Below are 12,092 nucleotides of genomic sequence, written 5' to 3'. Positions count from 1 at the left end.
TAACAAGATTAGAAGAAGAAATTAAAGAATTCAAGAAAAATATTTTAAAAGTAGGGGGGAAATATGCTAGAATTAACAGCAAAAAGAAAAGAAATACAAAATATTGAAATAGAACAAGTTCAAAGAAATCTAATTTACTTGAAAAGATAATTTTAAGAAAATAGTAATAAATATTCAAAATGCTGGCCAGAGAAACACAAGTCAAAAAAAAAAAAAAAAAAAAGGAGTTATAAAGAACGAAACAGGAGAAAGATGTAACAAGGTGAAAGAAAAACTTTTCAAAGGTTTTTTGAAAATTTATATAAGGTTAATGAAATAGATTTGAAAGAAAGTCAGATATATACAGAAAAGAATTTAAAGGGTAAACTTCGAGAAGTGGATGAAGAAATCATGGAAACTCAAATAGAAAAAGAAGAGATATTGGAAATGATTAATAAACTGAAAATAGGTAAATCACCAGGATCTGATGGATTGGGTGTGGAATATTATTAAAAAAATTTAAAAAAATTAGTCCCTAAGATGAAAATAATGTTTAATAAAATAATGGAAGAGGAAACAATTCCAAATTCTTGGAGATAATTTCTGATAGTGCTGATAGCAAAACCTAATAAGGATCTTACAAACCCTGGATCTTATAGACCAATATCTCTCATTAATCAAGATGTTAAGATCTTTACAGTGATATTGGTAAATAAACTGAATAAATTTATAGATAAATATATAAAGAATGATCAATGTGGTCAACAAATAAGATAAGATGTCAACAAATGTCAGATGTAGTAAGAAGAGTATTAAATATTAACTTACATTGAGAAGCAAAATATATTAGCATTAGATATACTTAAAGTCTTTGACTATGTGGAATGACCAACAATCAAGATCATAATAGAGAAGTTGGGATTTGGAATAAAGTTTAAGAAAGTAATAAATCAATTATATTCAGAAAATATGGCAAACATAATAGTAAATGATGGTATTTCAGAAACAATAAACCTAAGTCAAGGAACGAGACAGGGTTGTTCCTATCCCCAGTGTTATTTGCTTTAATGATGGAAGTATTGGCAAATGCAATTAGGAATGATATGCAGATAGAAGGAATTGGAGTATGTCATGAAATTACAATTAATTTATTTGCGGATGATACATTGTTAACATTTCAAGATCCAATAAATACTATAGAGAGAATATATTTACATGTAAAGGAATTTGGGAAGTACAGTGGGTTGCAAGTAAATTGGGAAAAATTGGAAATAATTACGTTATAAAAACACAATAGTGAAGAATTGGATATATTAAAAGAAAAATATAAATTAAAAATTGAAGATAGCATTAGATACTTAGGAATTGATATTCCAAAAAATAGTCAAGAATTAAAGATGAAAAATTATGAAAAGTTAAAAAAAGATATAAAAGATAAAATAGGAAAATATGAAAAGGTAAAATTATCATGGTTTAGAAGAATAGCAGTAACAAAAATGAAAAATCTGCCAAACATTAATTTTTTGTTTTGTTTTGGATGATTCCAATCAGGTTTTATGATCAAAAATTAAAGGAAATGCAGAAATTATTGGAGGTTTATTTTAATGAAGGGAAGAGAAAAGAATAAGAAAGCACTCCGATATGAATCACAAAAAAGAGGAGGGCTGGGCATTCCAGATGTTAAAAAGTCTTGAGTTGCAAACCAATTAAAGATAGTTCCAGATATTATAGCCCAAAGCAAAGAATTAATATGGAGCAATATTGAATGAAAGAATTAAGGGAAATAATCACTTAAAGATATACTGGTTTATAAAGGATATTAAAAAGATCAATAAGAGAATTAAAAATCCTTTTTTAAAAAATACAATGGAAATATGGGAAAAATGGAGACAACAGAAAATCCCAAGAATTTCTCCATTAACACCAGTGGTCAAAATGGAGAAATTTCCAAAAATAGAATCAAAGGATTGGATTAATAAATTAAAAAATAATCAAATAGGAAGACTGGAAAAATAAGATTAAAAATATAGCACAATTAAGGAGTATATTAAGAGGCCAAATTAAATTTGTTAAATTTAATTCTATTAGAAAAATTGATAAAAATGGAGGATAAATTTAAAGAGGAAGAAAGACAATTAACAAAATTTGAAACTATTATGAAAGAATGCAAGATTGAGGAAGAATATACAAGCAATGGAAGAAGTGCTAAAATTTACAGAATATTAATGGAGTTAGGGGATCAGAAAAAAAGTTTAAAATCAATTTGGGAAATGAACGTAGGTGAAATAAAAGACAAGGATTGGCAAAATATTTGGAATAGAAGAGTATATAAGAATATGTCAGTTAGAATTAAAGAACATCGATATAAAGTGATATGGAGATGGTACTTAACACCAGTTAAGATAAATCAAATTGATGATAAATACTCTAAGATACGGTGGAGATGTGGGAAAGGGATTGGAACTTATAAACATGTGGTGGGACTGTGAAAATATACAAAAGATATGGATTGTGGTGATTAGTGAAATTAAAGAAATTTTAGATATAGATTTAGAAATTTCACTGATCATTCTATTATTGCTGCTGACTGAAAAACAAGCTATAAATGAAGTTAAGAAGGAATTGATCCTAAGTTTGATAAAGGCAACTAGGTTAGTGATAGTTAAATATTGGAAACAGAATTGGGTTATGCAACAGCATGAATGGTATAATGATATATGGAATATGGTAATTAATGATAAACTGACAACAGAAATAAAAATTAAAAAAGGATTAATAAAAGCAAATTAATATAATGAAATTTGGGAAGATTTTGTTAAAGCAGTATTGATAGAAGGTAAAGGTTGTAAGCCTAATCAAGATTATTTGAATTTTTGGAGGGGATAATGATTTAATTGAAGTACATTATAGATTCTTAATTGTTATAATATGTGAATTAAAAGGGAGGTATTATTGGTTTCCTGGGGGGTGGGTGCACTGTATTTTCTTTTTTATTCATTAGTTGGGTTTTTGTGTGTTAAATACAAACAACACAACAACAACAACATTATATATATATATATATATATATATATATATATATATATATATTCTGTATTAAAAAAAAGGGGGGAATTTAAAAAAAATGATTTGCATGTGAAGGAGTATTTCCAGTATGCCTGTGTGAGGCGGTAGATGGGGTCACTAATCTTCTCTTGGCATCCACTGGATTGGGGCAGGATATGATGGGGCATGGCTGGGAATATGCTTGGGAGGCACAGGGTGTGGGACTCCATTTGCAGGGATGAGCAGGTGAACACAGCTGCATGAGAATATAGGCTAGGGCAGGAAGTGCTGCATTGGGTAAGGGAGAATAAAGGTGGGGATGGGATGAACAGGAGGGGTGGGCAGAAGAGGAGACAGTGATAAAGAGAAAGAGGGAGGGATGGGAAGGATGAGGAAAAGTGCTAAGGCAGACTTTAGGAGAAGGCTAGAAATGGCTGGTACTCCCACAAGGCACAGCAGGCCAGACATCTAAGTTTGAGATCACTATGAAAAGGATCAAAATATAACTGCCAATATCATGGTGACTCTAATATGGGATTGTGGGAGTGGGGTCACTGCTCTAACTGGCTCTGGGTTTCCATGGGTACTTGGCTGGCCAGAGGGGGAAACTGGATGCTTCACTAGAGAGGTTCCTGGAATGAATCTGCACTGCTTTCCTTAGCTACCTGTGGCCTGGCAAAATTGAAGCCACTACTCCTGTGAAGCTGTGTATGCTTCTTTTTAAAGTCAAGGGTTTCCTGTCCAGAACCATGCATCCAAGGTGTCTAGGGGACTATTATGCCCAAGTTTTGTTTTGTTTTCTAATGCAAACAGCTTTCCTTAACGTCCATGTAACTACAGCAGCAATAAACATTCCTTGGAGGAGTGCCTTTGGGAAATAAAACTGCTATGCCATGATTGATTTGCATGTGAGGGACTCTTTCCAGTCCACTTTCATGTTATTCCAAAGAACCCAGGACACTTATTTAAGTGAAGCTTCATACAAACATAGAAGAAATAAGAAAAACGTTGGAGATCATGAAATGAAAGACAAAATGTGTGCTGAAATATCTCTTCTGCCAAACAAACAAACAAACTAAACAAAGAATGGCCACCCAGATTAATTCCAAATTGCTATCAAATGTGCAGACAGGTACATTTTTTTAATCTGTTCTCCTTATTAGATTTTCCTTCTTGTTCAACTCAGGTCTCAGCAAAATGATGTAACATTTGGGGAAGAAGATGCAAACCAGCAGGCCAGAACTGGAGGCTAAGATAGAAAAGATCTCTACAGTCACAAGGTATTTCCCTTTGTTGCTCAGGTAGGAAGGCACAAAGGATAACCACACACTGCAAAAGACTAACATGCTGAAAGTGATAAACTTGGCCTCATTGAAACTGTCTGGCAGCTTCCTGGCTAGGAAAGCCACCATGAAGCTGACCATTGCCAGGAAGCCCAGATAGCCCAGGACACAGTAGAACATCATCATGGATCCCTCGTTACATTCCAGAATGATTTCTTCAGCCACGGAATGCATGTCAATATCTGGAAAAGGAGGAGAAGTTGCCAACCAGGCAAGACAGATCCCAGCCTGAAGAAGACAGCAGGAAAGAAGGAGAGTGTTGGCCAGTCTTTTCCCCATCCACTTCCTCATCTTGCATCCTGGTTTGGTGGCTCTGAAGGCCAAAACCACCATGACTGTCTTTGTGAGCACACAAGACACGGCCACTGAGAAGATGATGCCAAAAGCAGTTTGTCGCAGGAGGCATGTCACCTTGTGCGGCTGGCCGATGAAGAGCAGTGTGCAGAGGAAACAGAGCAGGAGGGAGACGAGGAAAGCGTAGGTGAGGTGCCGGTTGTTGGCTTTGACAATGGGCATCTCATGATGCTTCTGAAATATTCCTAGCACCAGAGCCGTTATCAAGCAGAAAAGAATAATAGAAGAGGTTAAAATGATGCCCAAAGTTTCTTCATAAGACAAGAAGTTCACTGACTTGGGAATACAGAAATCCTGGTGCTTGCTTGGGTACTTTTCATCTTCACATGGATAACAGTGATGCATATCTGAGGAAATATGAATTTATACATGTTCTCATGCATTCCATAGGTCTTAGCAAGAAGCCAGATCAATTTCCCAGATGAGTCATTTTCTAGTCTAAGCAGAGAATAAATTAGTTTTGTTGGATCTGCATTTTTTAACCCTCATGTATTTTTTTACTTTGAAAATGAAGAAATTTGTCTTATCAAATCACAGATTAATTCAAAAGCAATTCCTACCCATTTGTGTGTGACAAATTCAGTAGGTGTTTCCAGAATGAAGACCATGTTTTGCTGGCCTGACAGAAAGCTGTTGAAGATGAAAAGCCTGTCATGGAACAGGGTTTTACTTGGCTGAATGTGCAGTAATTTCAAACCTAAAATTTTACAAGCTAATCACTCAATGCCATCTGCCTGGACAGATGGATAGTTCGATCTGTTTTGGACTGCTTCTGCAGTATCAACATGGCATTTGCTTAAACCACAGCATCACTTTGATTGGCTACAGCTTCCCTGACCCAGGGCCAGAATGCATTTATTGAGCAGTTCAACTTCAAGTGGTTTCTCCACTTCAGGTCACCTGCTGGGTCACTGGGGATATAATGGGATATGAAACTCATTGCAGCATACTTCTTCATTAGCTTGTTCCCACTATCTGCTATCAAGATCACCCAGCAGTGCCTGTGGGAGCCAGGTGCCTTTTAGCTCCACCCCAGGGTCCCTTTCGAGAAGCTCCTCTTTCAGCATTGGGGACACGGAGAGTGCTCCTCCTGTGAAAAGGATCAAACTCAATGCCTCCAAAAACTGGGAAACAGTTTTCAGAATAAACCAAAACAAAATGAACTGAAAGAAAATTCTCAACCATGTGTATTCACAGTAATTCTTAGAAGTGCCTAAGGAGGCAGGAAAGAGTACAAATGTTAAGCAGGTTTGTATACATGTCTGAAGCATCCATTGCATTCCAGCCATAAGCCTGAGACAACCTGACTGAATATGCAGATGAAAGCAGACAGAGCGTGTTCTGTGCAATGAACACTGTCTTGGGGATCTATAAAAGCTATCATACATATTCTTGACTTTAAGCAAGCATATTGAACTGCATGGAATTTTTTTCTGAATAAACCTAGACAGAAACAGGCTGGACTTCATTTAAGGAATGTAAAAAGTTAAAGAACTGAAGAGAGATCTTGCTCTGAAAATGGAGGCATAGGATAATAGGGCAGTGATTGCAGATATGTGTTGACTGTGATCAGAGTCTCTTGGTTAGTTGTTATTCATTACTCATGAGTTATGTTCCTTTAGCATCAATGGAAGTATCTGTGTAGTTTTCATGAGTGAGCACTGCAGGTGTAAGTTTCAATAGTCAAGGATTGGCCACCCACCCTGAATATCTAGAATCTACTGCAGTTGGATCATTTGGAACAACATGGGCAAACAATCACATATGTGCTCTCACATACCAACACCTCCCCACCCCCAATCAGCATCTTCCCATTCATTCACAAGTCAATTCCAGAAGATCTTTTCCACACCTGTTCTTCATCTTATCAAATCTATTTGAAATAGATGCACACTGTAATGCCTACCCTTCTTGCTCGAAATCTTCCCTTTGGGACATGGCACGCAATCATAGCAGCAAAATGGCTCCCCTTCCTTAACCTTCTTTACAGAACCAGGATTGCAGCTCTCACTGCACACAGATACAGGCTGTGCCTAAGTCATCAGGGGATGAATAGAATAAGAACCGTAAGAATTATTGGGATCCTTTCAGTTCTGCAATCTCCTTTTAAATTGCCAAGCTCTCCCAAAGCTCCTTTTCCATAAATGTGCTCTCCAAGACTTTTGTAAGGTTGAAGTCCAAGGACCATATCATGGATGAAAACTGCATGCATGGTTCCAGCCAGCTTGTAAATGGAATAAAACAACGGGGCAAAAATGGGAGTTCATCCTCCCATACAAGTGGTGACATCAAGCTAGGTTCTTCTGGGGTTGGGAAAACACCACTGTTTCTACCCAACTTTCTTTTCAGTGTGATCCCATTTTTAACATGCTTTTGAACAGGTAAGCGATGCATTTCATGCATTTAAAAATGTGTATTCACCTTTTTAAAAAATGTGCATTATCTCATGAGCTTTAAAAATGTTATTTTTTAATGTGCACTTATAAATCCAGGAATTTGGAAGCATTTATCAAAACAAACACTCCCTTTCTATTGTTTAAATGAAGAAGTTCACATGGTTTGCCTGAACTGAAACTGCTCTGTATCCTCCCTCCCTCCATTCCAAACATTTCTATGGGAGGTGAGATGCAGCCATCCAAAAGGGACTGCCAAAGGGACATTCTATAGGCATCCCCATCTATTTAACAGCACCCCAGTTCGATTGCTACTGTGGCAGGAAAAATTTGGTGGCCAAATTCATAGAATTTTCCAAAGGCCATACCTCAGTCATTCTTTGAGGTATGACTGAGGCCATACCTTCCAAAGGCCATACCTCAGTCATTCTTTGATTAGTGCCATTGAAATCAATGAGATGTGAATAATAACTAATTTAAGTTGTTTTTCCTTCAATGTGCTATCCTAAGTTTGACTATGCCTGGATCTGAACACATTATAGTCAGAATCATAGAATAGTGGAGTTCTAAGGGGTCATGAAGGCCATCAAGTTCAATCCCCTACTGTTGCAGGACACCAAGTTACACCATCCCACTCAGATGGCTGCCCAGTTTCTTTTTGAATGTCTCTAGTGTGGGAGAGTCCACCACCTCTCAAGGCAGCTAGTTCCATTGTCCTATTGCTCTGAGAGTGAGCAAGCTTTTCCTGATGTCCAGCCTGAATCTGGGTTGTTGCAATTTAAACTGATTATTCTGTGTCCTACACTCTGGCATCAGTAAGAAGACATCTTGACCTTCCCCTTTATGACAGCCTTTGAGGTACTTATAGAGCGATCTCATGTCTTCTTATCTCAAGTCTGATCATGCCCAGTTCTCTCTCATAGGGCAGTGTTTCCAAACCCTGGATCATTTTTGTTTCCCTCCTCTGGATCCTTTCTAATTTACCTGTGGCTTTCTTAAATCTTTGTGTCCAACACTTGACACAGTATTCTAGGTGAGGTCTGACTAGTGCAAAGTATAGAGGAACTACTACTTTTCATGATTTGGAAATAATACTTCTGTTAATGTATCCCAAAACAGCATTTGCCCTTTTGACAGCTGCATCACATTGTTGGCTCATGTTTAGCCTATTGTCCACAATTCCTCTGAGATCTTTTTCTTTTTCAGTTCTGTTGAGACACCTATTCCCCAACTTGCATTTGGTTCCTTTTTCCTAGGTGGAGAACATGGCACTTGTCCTTGTTAAATCTCATTCTATGGGATTTAACAAGTGGTTTGGGGCCCACTGTTCAAGTTTATCAAGTTCGCTCTGGATCTTCATTCTGTCTTCTAGGGTGTTTGTTATTCCATCCAGGTTTGTATCATTAGCAAATTTGATTATCTTTCCTTGGACGTCTTCATTTAAATCATTAATAAAGATGTTGAAGAGCACTGGACCCAGGACTGAACCCCATGGCACCCTACTAGTAACCTCAATCCAATTTGAGAAGTTGCTATTGATGACCACTCTCTGTGTCTGATTTAACAGACAATTTTGGATCCACCTAATACTTTTTCCATCTAATCCAGTTTTTAATAATTTGCTTATCAGAATTAGTTGCATGATATTACCTAGTTTCATAGTGAAGCAGAGATAAGTTGCAAAAATGCTGATGATTTAAGTCTATTGAAAAATAGGGAATTAATAGGATATCTACACATCTACATCTATATATATCTTCAACTGTTTCTACTGGTTAATTCAGCAGCACTGAAACCAAGGTGGAAGCTTTTCTGGTCTCATTCAGTGCAGCACATATTATGCTATCCAGTTTCAAATAAGGAGTTTTCTAGTTACATTACTGTCAAATAAGATAAAGTATAAATGTCACTACTGAAACTGAGTCTTATTCAAGTAGGTAGATTCAGCTAATCCTTCAAGAACCAGACCTGATTAAACCAGCTGTTCCATGCTATTGCTTCTGGACTGATGATGAATGCTTGGCCTGGAGCAGCCTGGGCATCCATCCTCCCAACCTTCACTCTTTGAAAGGACTTGTTTGAGGAGAAAATCCAATTGATCACATCAAATCCAGTGACTAACTCTCCATTCTCATTAAAAGACACCATGTCCCCAGCACTGTTGTTAAATGAAACGGACTTCAGAAAATGATGGAGCTGGAATGAAAAGGAAGGCACTTAGAAAAACTGTGAAAGGAAGCATGCAGACAGAGGGAGCGAAATACTTGCGCTAGATGACAGAAATTGTTCTTATATTTTTCCTCTATCCCATTATACAGTACTATAAATACTGAGTTTAAGGTCAGATACTGCTCTAATTCAAAGGTTAGATTAAATTGCTTCTGTGGTATGAGTAAATTTTCCACCCATTCTACAAATGCAGTTCATGTGAAGGAGCCAATTTTAAATGTTCTTGCACACACATATATTCACTAGAACCTTGCTGTTTGAATAAGCAGAGACATAGTCAATAATCCCATTCAAATATGCACTGAAAGTGGTTCCCTGATTTGTATTAATTTGTGTAAAGCTGTGCATCTCTCCCACATGAGGCTATTCAGTCTTTACCTGCCAGTGTACTTGACTTGGAAATGTCTGTCCACCTCTGGTCACCATTCCTCTGTTCCTCATACCAGATAAAGAGATGGCATGCAAGGCATGAGCCACCACATGGACAGCATTGTAGGCATTGTAGCTGTGACCCATCAAAGTCATTTCAAAAAAAATTGCAGGAAGGCATTCCAACTTTTCATTCCCAGTGCACATACTGCCACCTACTTTGCCTAGTAATGGATCTGGGAATACACAGCTGAAAGCCTGTTGCCAGAAGGGCTTAATAAATCCATCTCCTTTTGGGCTGGAAGGGTTTTTTGTATTAAGGAATTCTTGAAATCCTGGGACATTGTTGGACTGTATTGTGAATGAAAGAACACCATGCAAAAAGTCTGTGTTCCAATTCCTTTGAACGACAAATGAAGTGAGCTCCACCTGAGCTGTCACAATCATTACTTTACCAATTGGTGCATTTGCCACATGTTCTCGTTCTGATAGATATGGTAAGAACCTATAAAATGCCATGGAATAGGATTCTCCATTGGCCACCAATACATTGGCTGTGCTTTCCACAATTTTATCATGTATTCCTGCACCCTTCTTCACCATGTCTTCAATATCAGATCCAAGAGCAGGTTCAGGGATTTTTTCAATGAAGGCAAAACAGACACCACTCTTGGAAAACACTGGGACCACCATTTGGAGGAATTGCTCCCCATTGTCGTTATCCATAACGACTGTCCCAATCCATGTCCACCCAAAATGCAGCAGCAAAGAGAGAATGCCTGCATACTGAAGGGACTCCCTGGGAGTCATATTGTAGAAGGAAAGGCCTGGGGTTTTATCATTCATCACTGGTGCAGACCCATATATCAGCTAAGAAAATTCAAGAAGAAGAGGGAGAAAAAACATGTAATAAGGACATTTATGTAGCAGCTTTGCTGTTTTCAAAACATGGGAACATTTATCCTGCACAGTCCTCTCAATAAAAATGGAGAGGTCTGTCCTTTGTACCTTCTCATGGGACAGTTACAGTCAAGAGCAAGGAAAAGGAAGACTGTCTGTGGCATTTCAAAATGGAAATGGAGGTTTATGAGACTGTGGTCTGAGATTTTGACTAGATCCTCCGGTCTTAGATCCAGCAGCACATAAATGGACAGAGTCACAGGAGAAATTACCCTTCCTCCACAGTTTAGTAGTTGGTAGTTTGCCTTACAATCAATGTTTTCCTGCATCCTAAGGACACAAACAATACAATTGCTTCCAATGCGCAAAGCTCCAACTCCAAAGCATAAATGCACCAATTAAAGAACAAAGTGAATGAGAAAAAGATGTTAGCCTCCTATCCTCCATATACAACTATTTATTTATTTATAGCATTTATATGTTGTCCTTTACGATAATCATCTCAGGAAGGCTTACAGCAAAAGACATACTCTCTACCTGTGGGATCTTGTAGATATCCAAGAGAGTAGCTACATGAAGAGAAGTTTGGGTGTCCAGTCCCCCGATGACTGCTATCAAGTGTTTTTGGGTACTGCATTTGTAGTTTGGGATTAATCTCCCTGCTGTGCATATCAGTAGCATGGTTGCCTGATAGGTCCACTTGGCTGTGAAATAGCTGTCATATATGCAAAACCCCAAGGTGAGGTTGGGTAAGATGCGAGGGTTTTCATTGATCTCCTGCACTGCAAATGTCAAGGCCAGGATATGCTGATAATTCTTTGGCACCACACTAGAAGCAACAAAGTCACATCCTCTATGTGAATGCCCCTCCTACAGTACTTGTAGGAAAATCACACTGCTTTTGTCATCATCATGATCATCATCTTGACTTCACCTCAGGGTACAGCACACTGAAAATAACTCCTTCTTAGTGAGAAGAAGACATGCAGTACAATTATTCCTAACAGTAATTTATCCTAGGCTGCATCATGTATCTGCCTTCCCTACAAGAAAGGAACTTCCATTCATGCCAGAATCTCTTTTTCTGATTTTGTGGTTCCCTCTCTGTCCATCCAGCCACAGAGCAAGACTTTGAGGAGGGGGGCTGGTGGGGCTGCTGTGGAAATGAAGAATAGGAGAAGTCTGCTTCTCCAGAAGAGTTGATCCAATCCGGTAATAGTGGGATTATGAAGTTTCAATGAAAGAGGACAGATGAATTAAGAGAGATGAATGAAAAAAATGTAGCAAGGGAGACATAAACAGAAGTGAAGAAAATCTTAAGAAATTTTTATAGGGCAGAAATTGAAGGGAAAACAACTGTCAATGAGAGGACTACAGAAAGGTTCCAAGAAGAAGGAAATAATCGTGAATTAGCTTAAATTCACACCAAAATGCATCCTTTTGGCTATATAGAAAACAAAGTTTCCACACCCCTTCAATA

At 37.7% G+C, this 12,092-nt stretch overlaps 1 protein-coding gene across 1 annotated transcript; it reads right to left on the bottom strand.

Moving 5' to 3' along the window:
* Positions 1–4,166: 4,166 nt before the first annotated feature.
* LOC123016584 (vomeronasal type-2 receptor 26-like) lies at positions 4,167–10,438 on the bottom strand. Its single transcript, XM_044417099.1, has 3 exons — positions 10,142–10,438; positions 6,628–6,754; positions 4,167–5,068 (listed from the first exon to the last, which is right to left on the bottom strand). Exons 1-3 carry the CDS (start codon positions 10,436–10,438, stop codon positions 4,167–4,169), a joined length of 1,326 nt encoding a protein of 441 aa, XP_044273034.1.
* Positions 10,439–12,092: the final 1,654 nt, after the last annotated feature.

This window comes from Varanus komodoensis, unplaced genomic scaffold (assembly GCF_004798865.1).
Source record: "Varanus komodoensis strain SLA01 unplaced genomic scaffold, ASM479886v1 scaffold86, whole genome shotgun sequence".
NCBI lineage: Eukaryota > Metazoa > Chordata > Lepidosauria > Squamata > Varanidae > Varanus > Varanus komodoensis.
Note: the sequence above shows the minus strand (reverse complement) of the source record. Positions and strands in the feature narration are given on the sequence as shown.

Bases quoted from the DNA above. Each gene is read 5' to 3' on its own strand.
- LOC123016584 (XM_044417099.1), bottom strand. From the start codon at position 10,438: ATGGATAACGACAATGGGGAGCAATTCCTCCAAATGGTGGTCCCAGTG. The intron at 6,755-10,141 runs GTGGAGCTCACT...CTGATGACTTAG, and splicing joins TAATGATTGTGACAGCTCAG to GCACAGCCTGTATCTGTGTG. The intron at 5,069-6,627 runs GTAGGCATTACA...ATATTTCCTCAG, and splicing joins GAAGATTTCGAGCAAGAAGG to ATATGCATCACTGTTATCCA.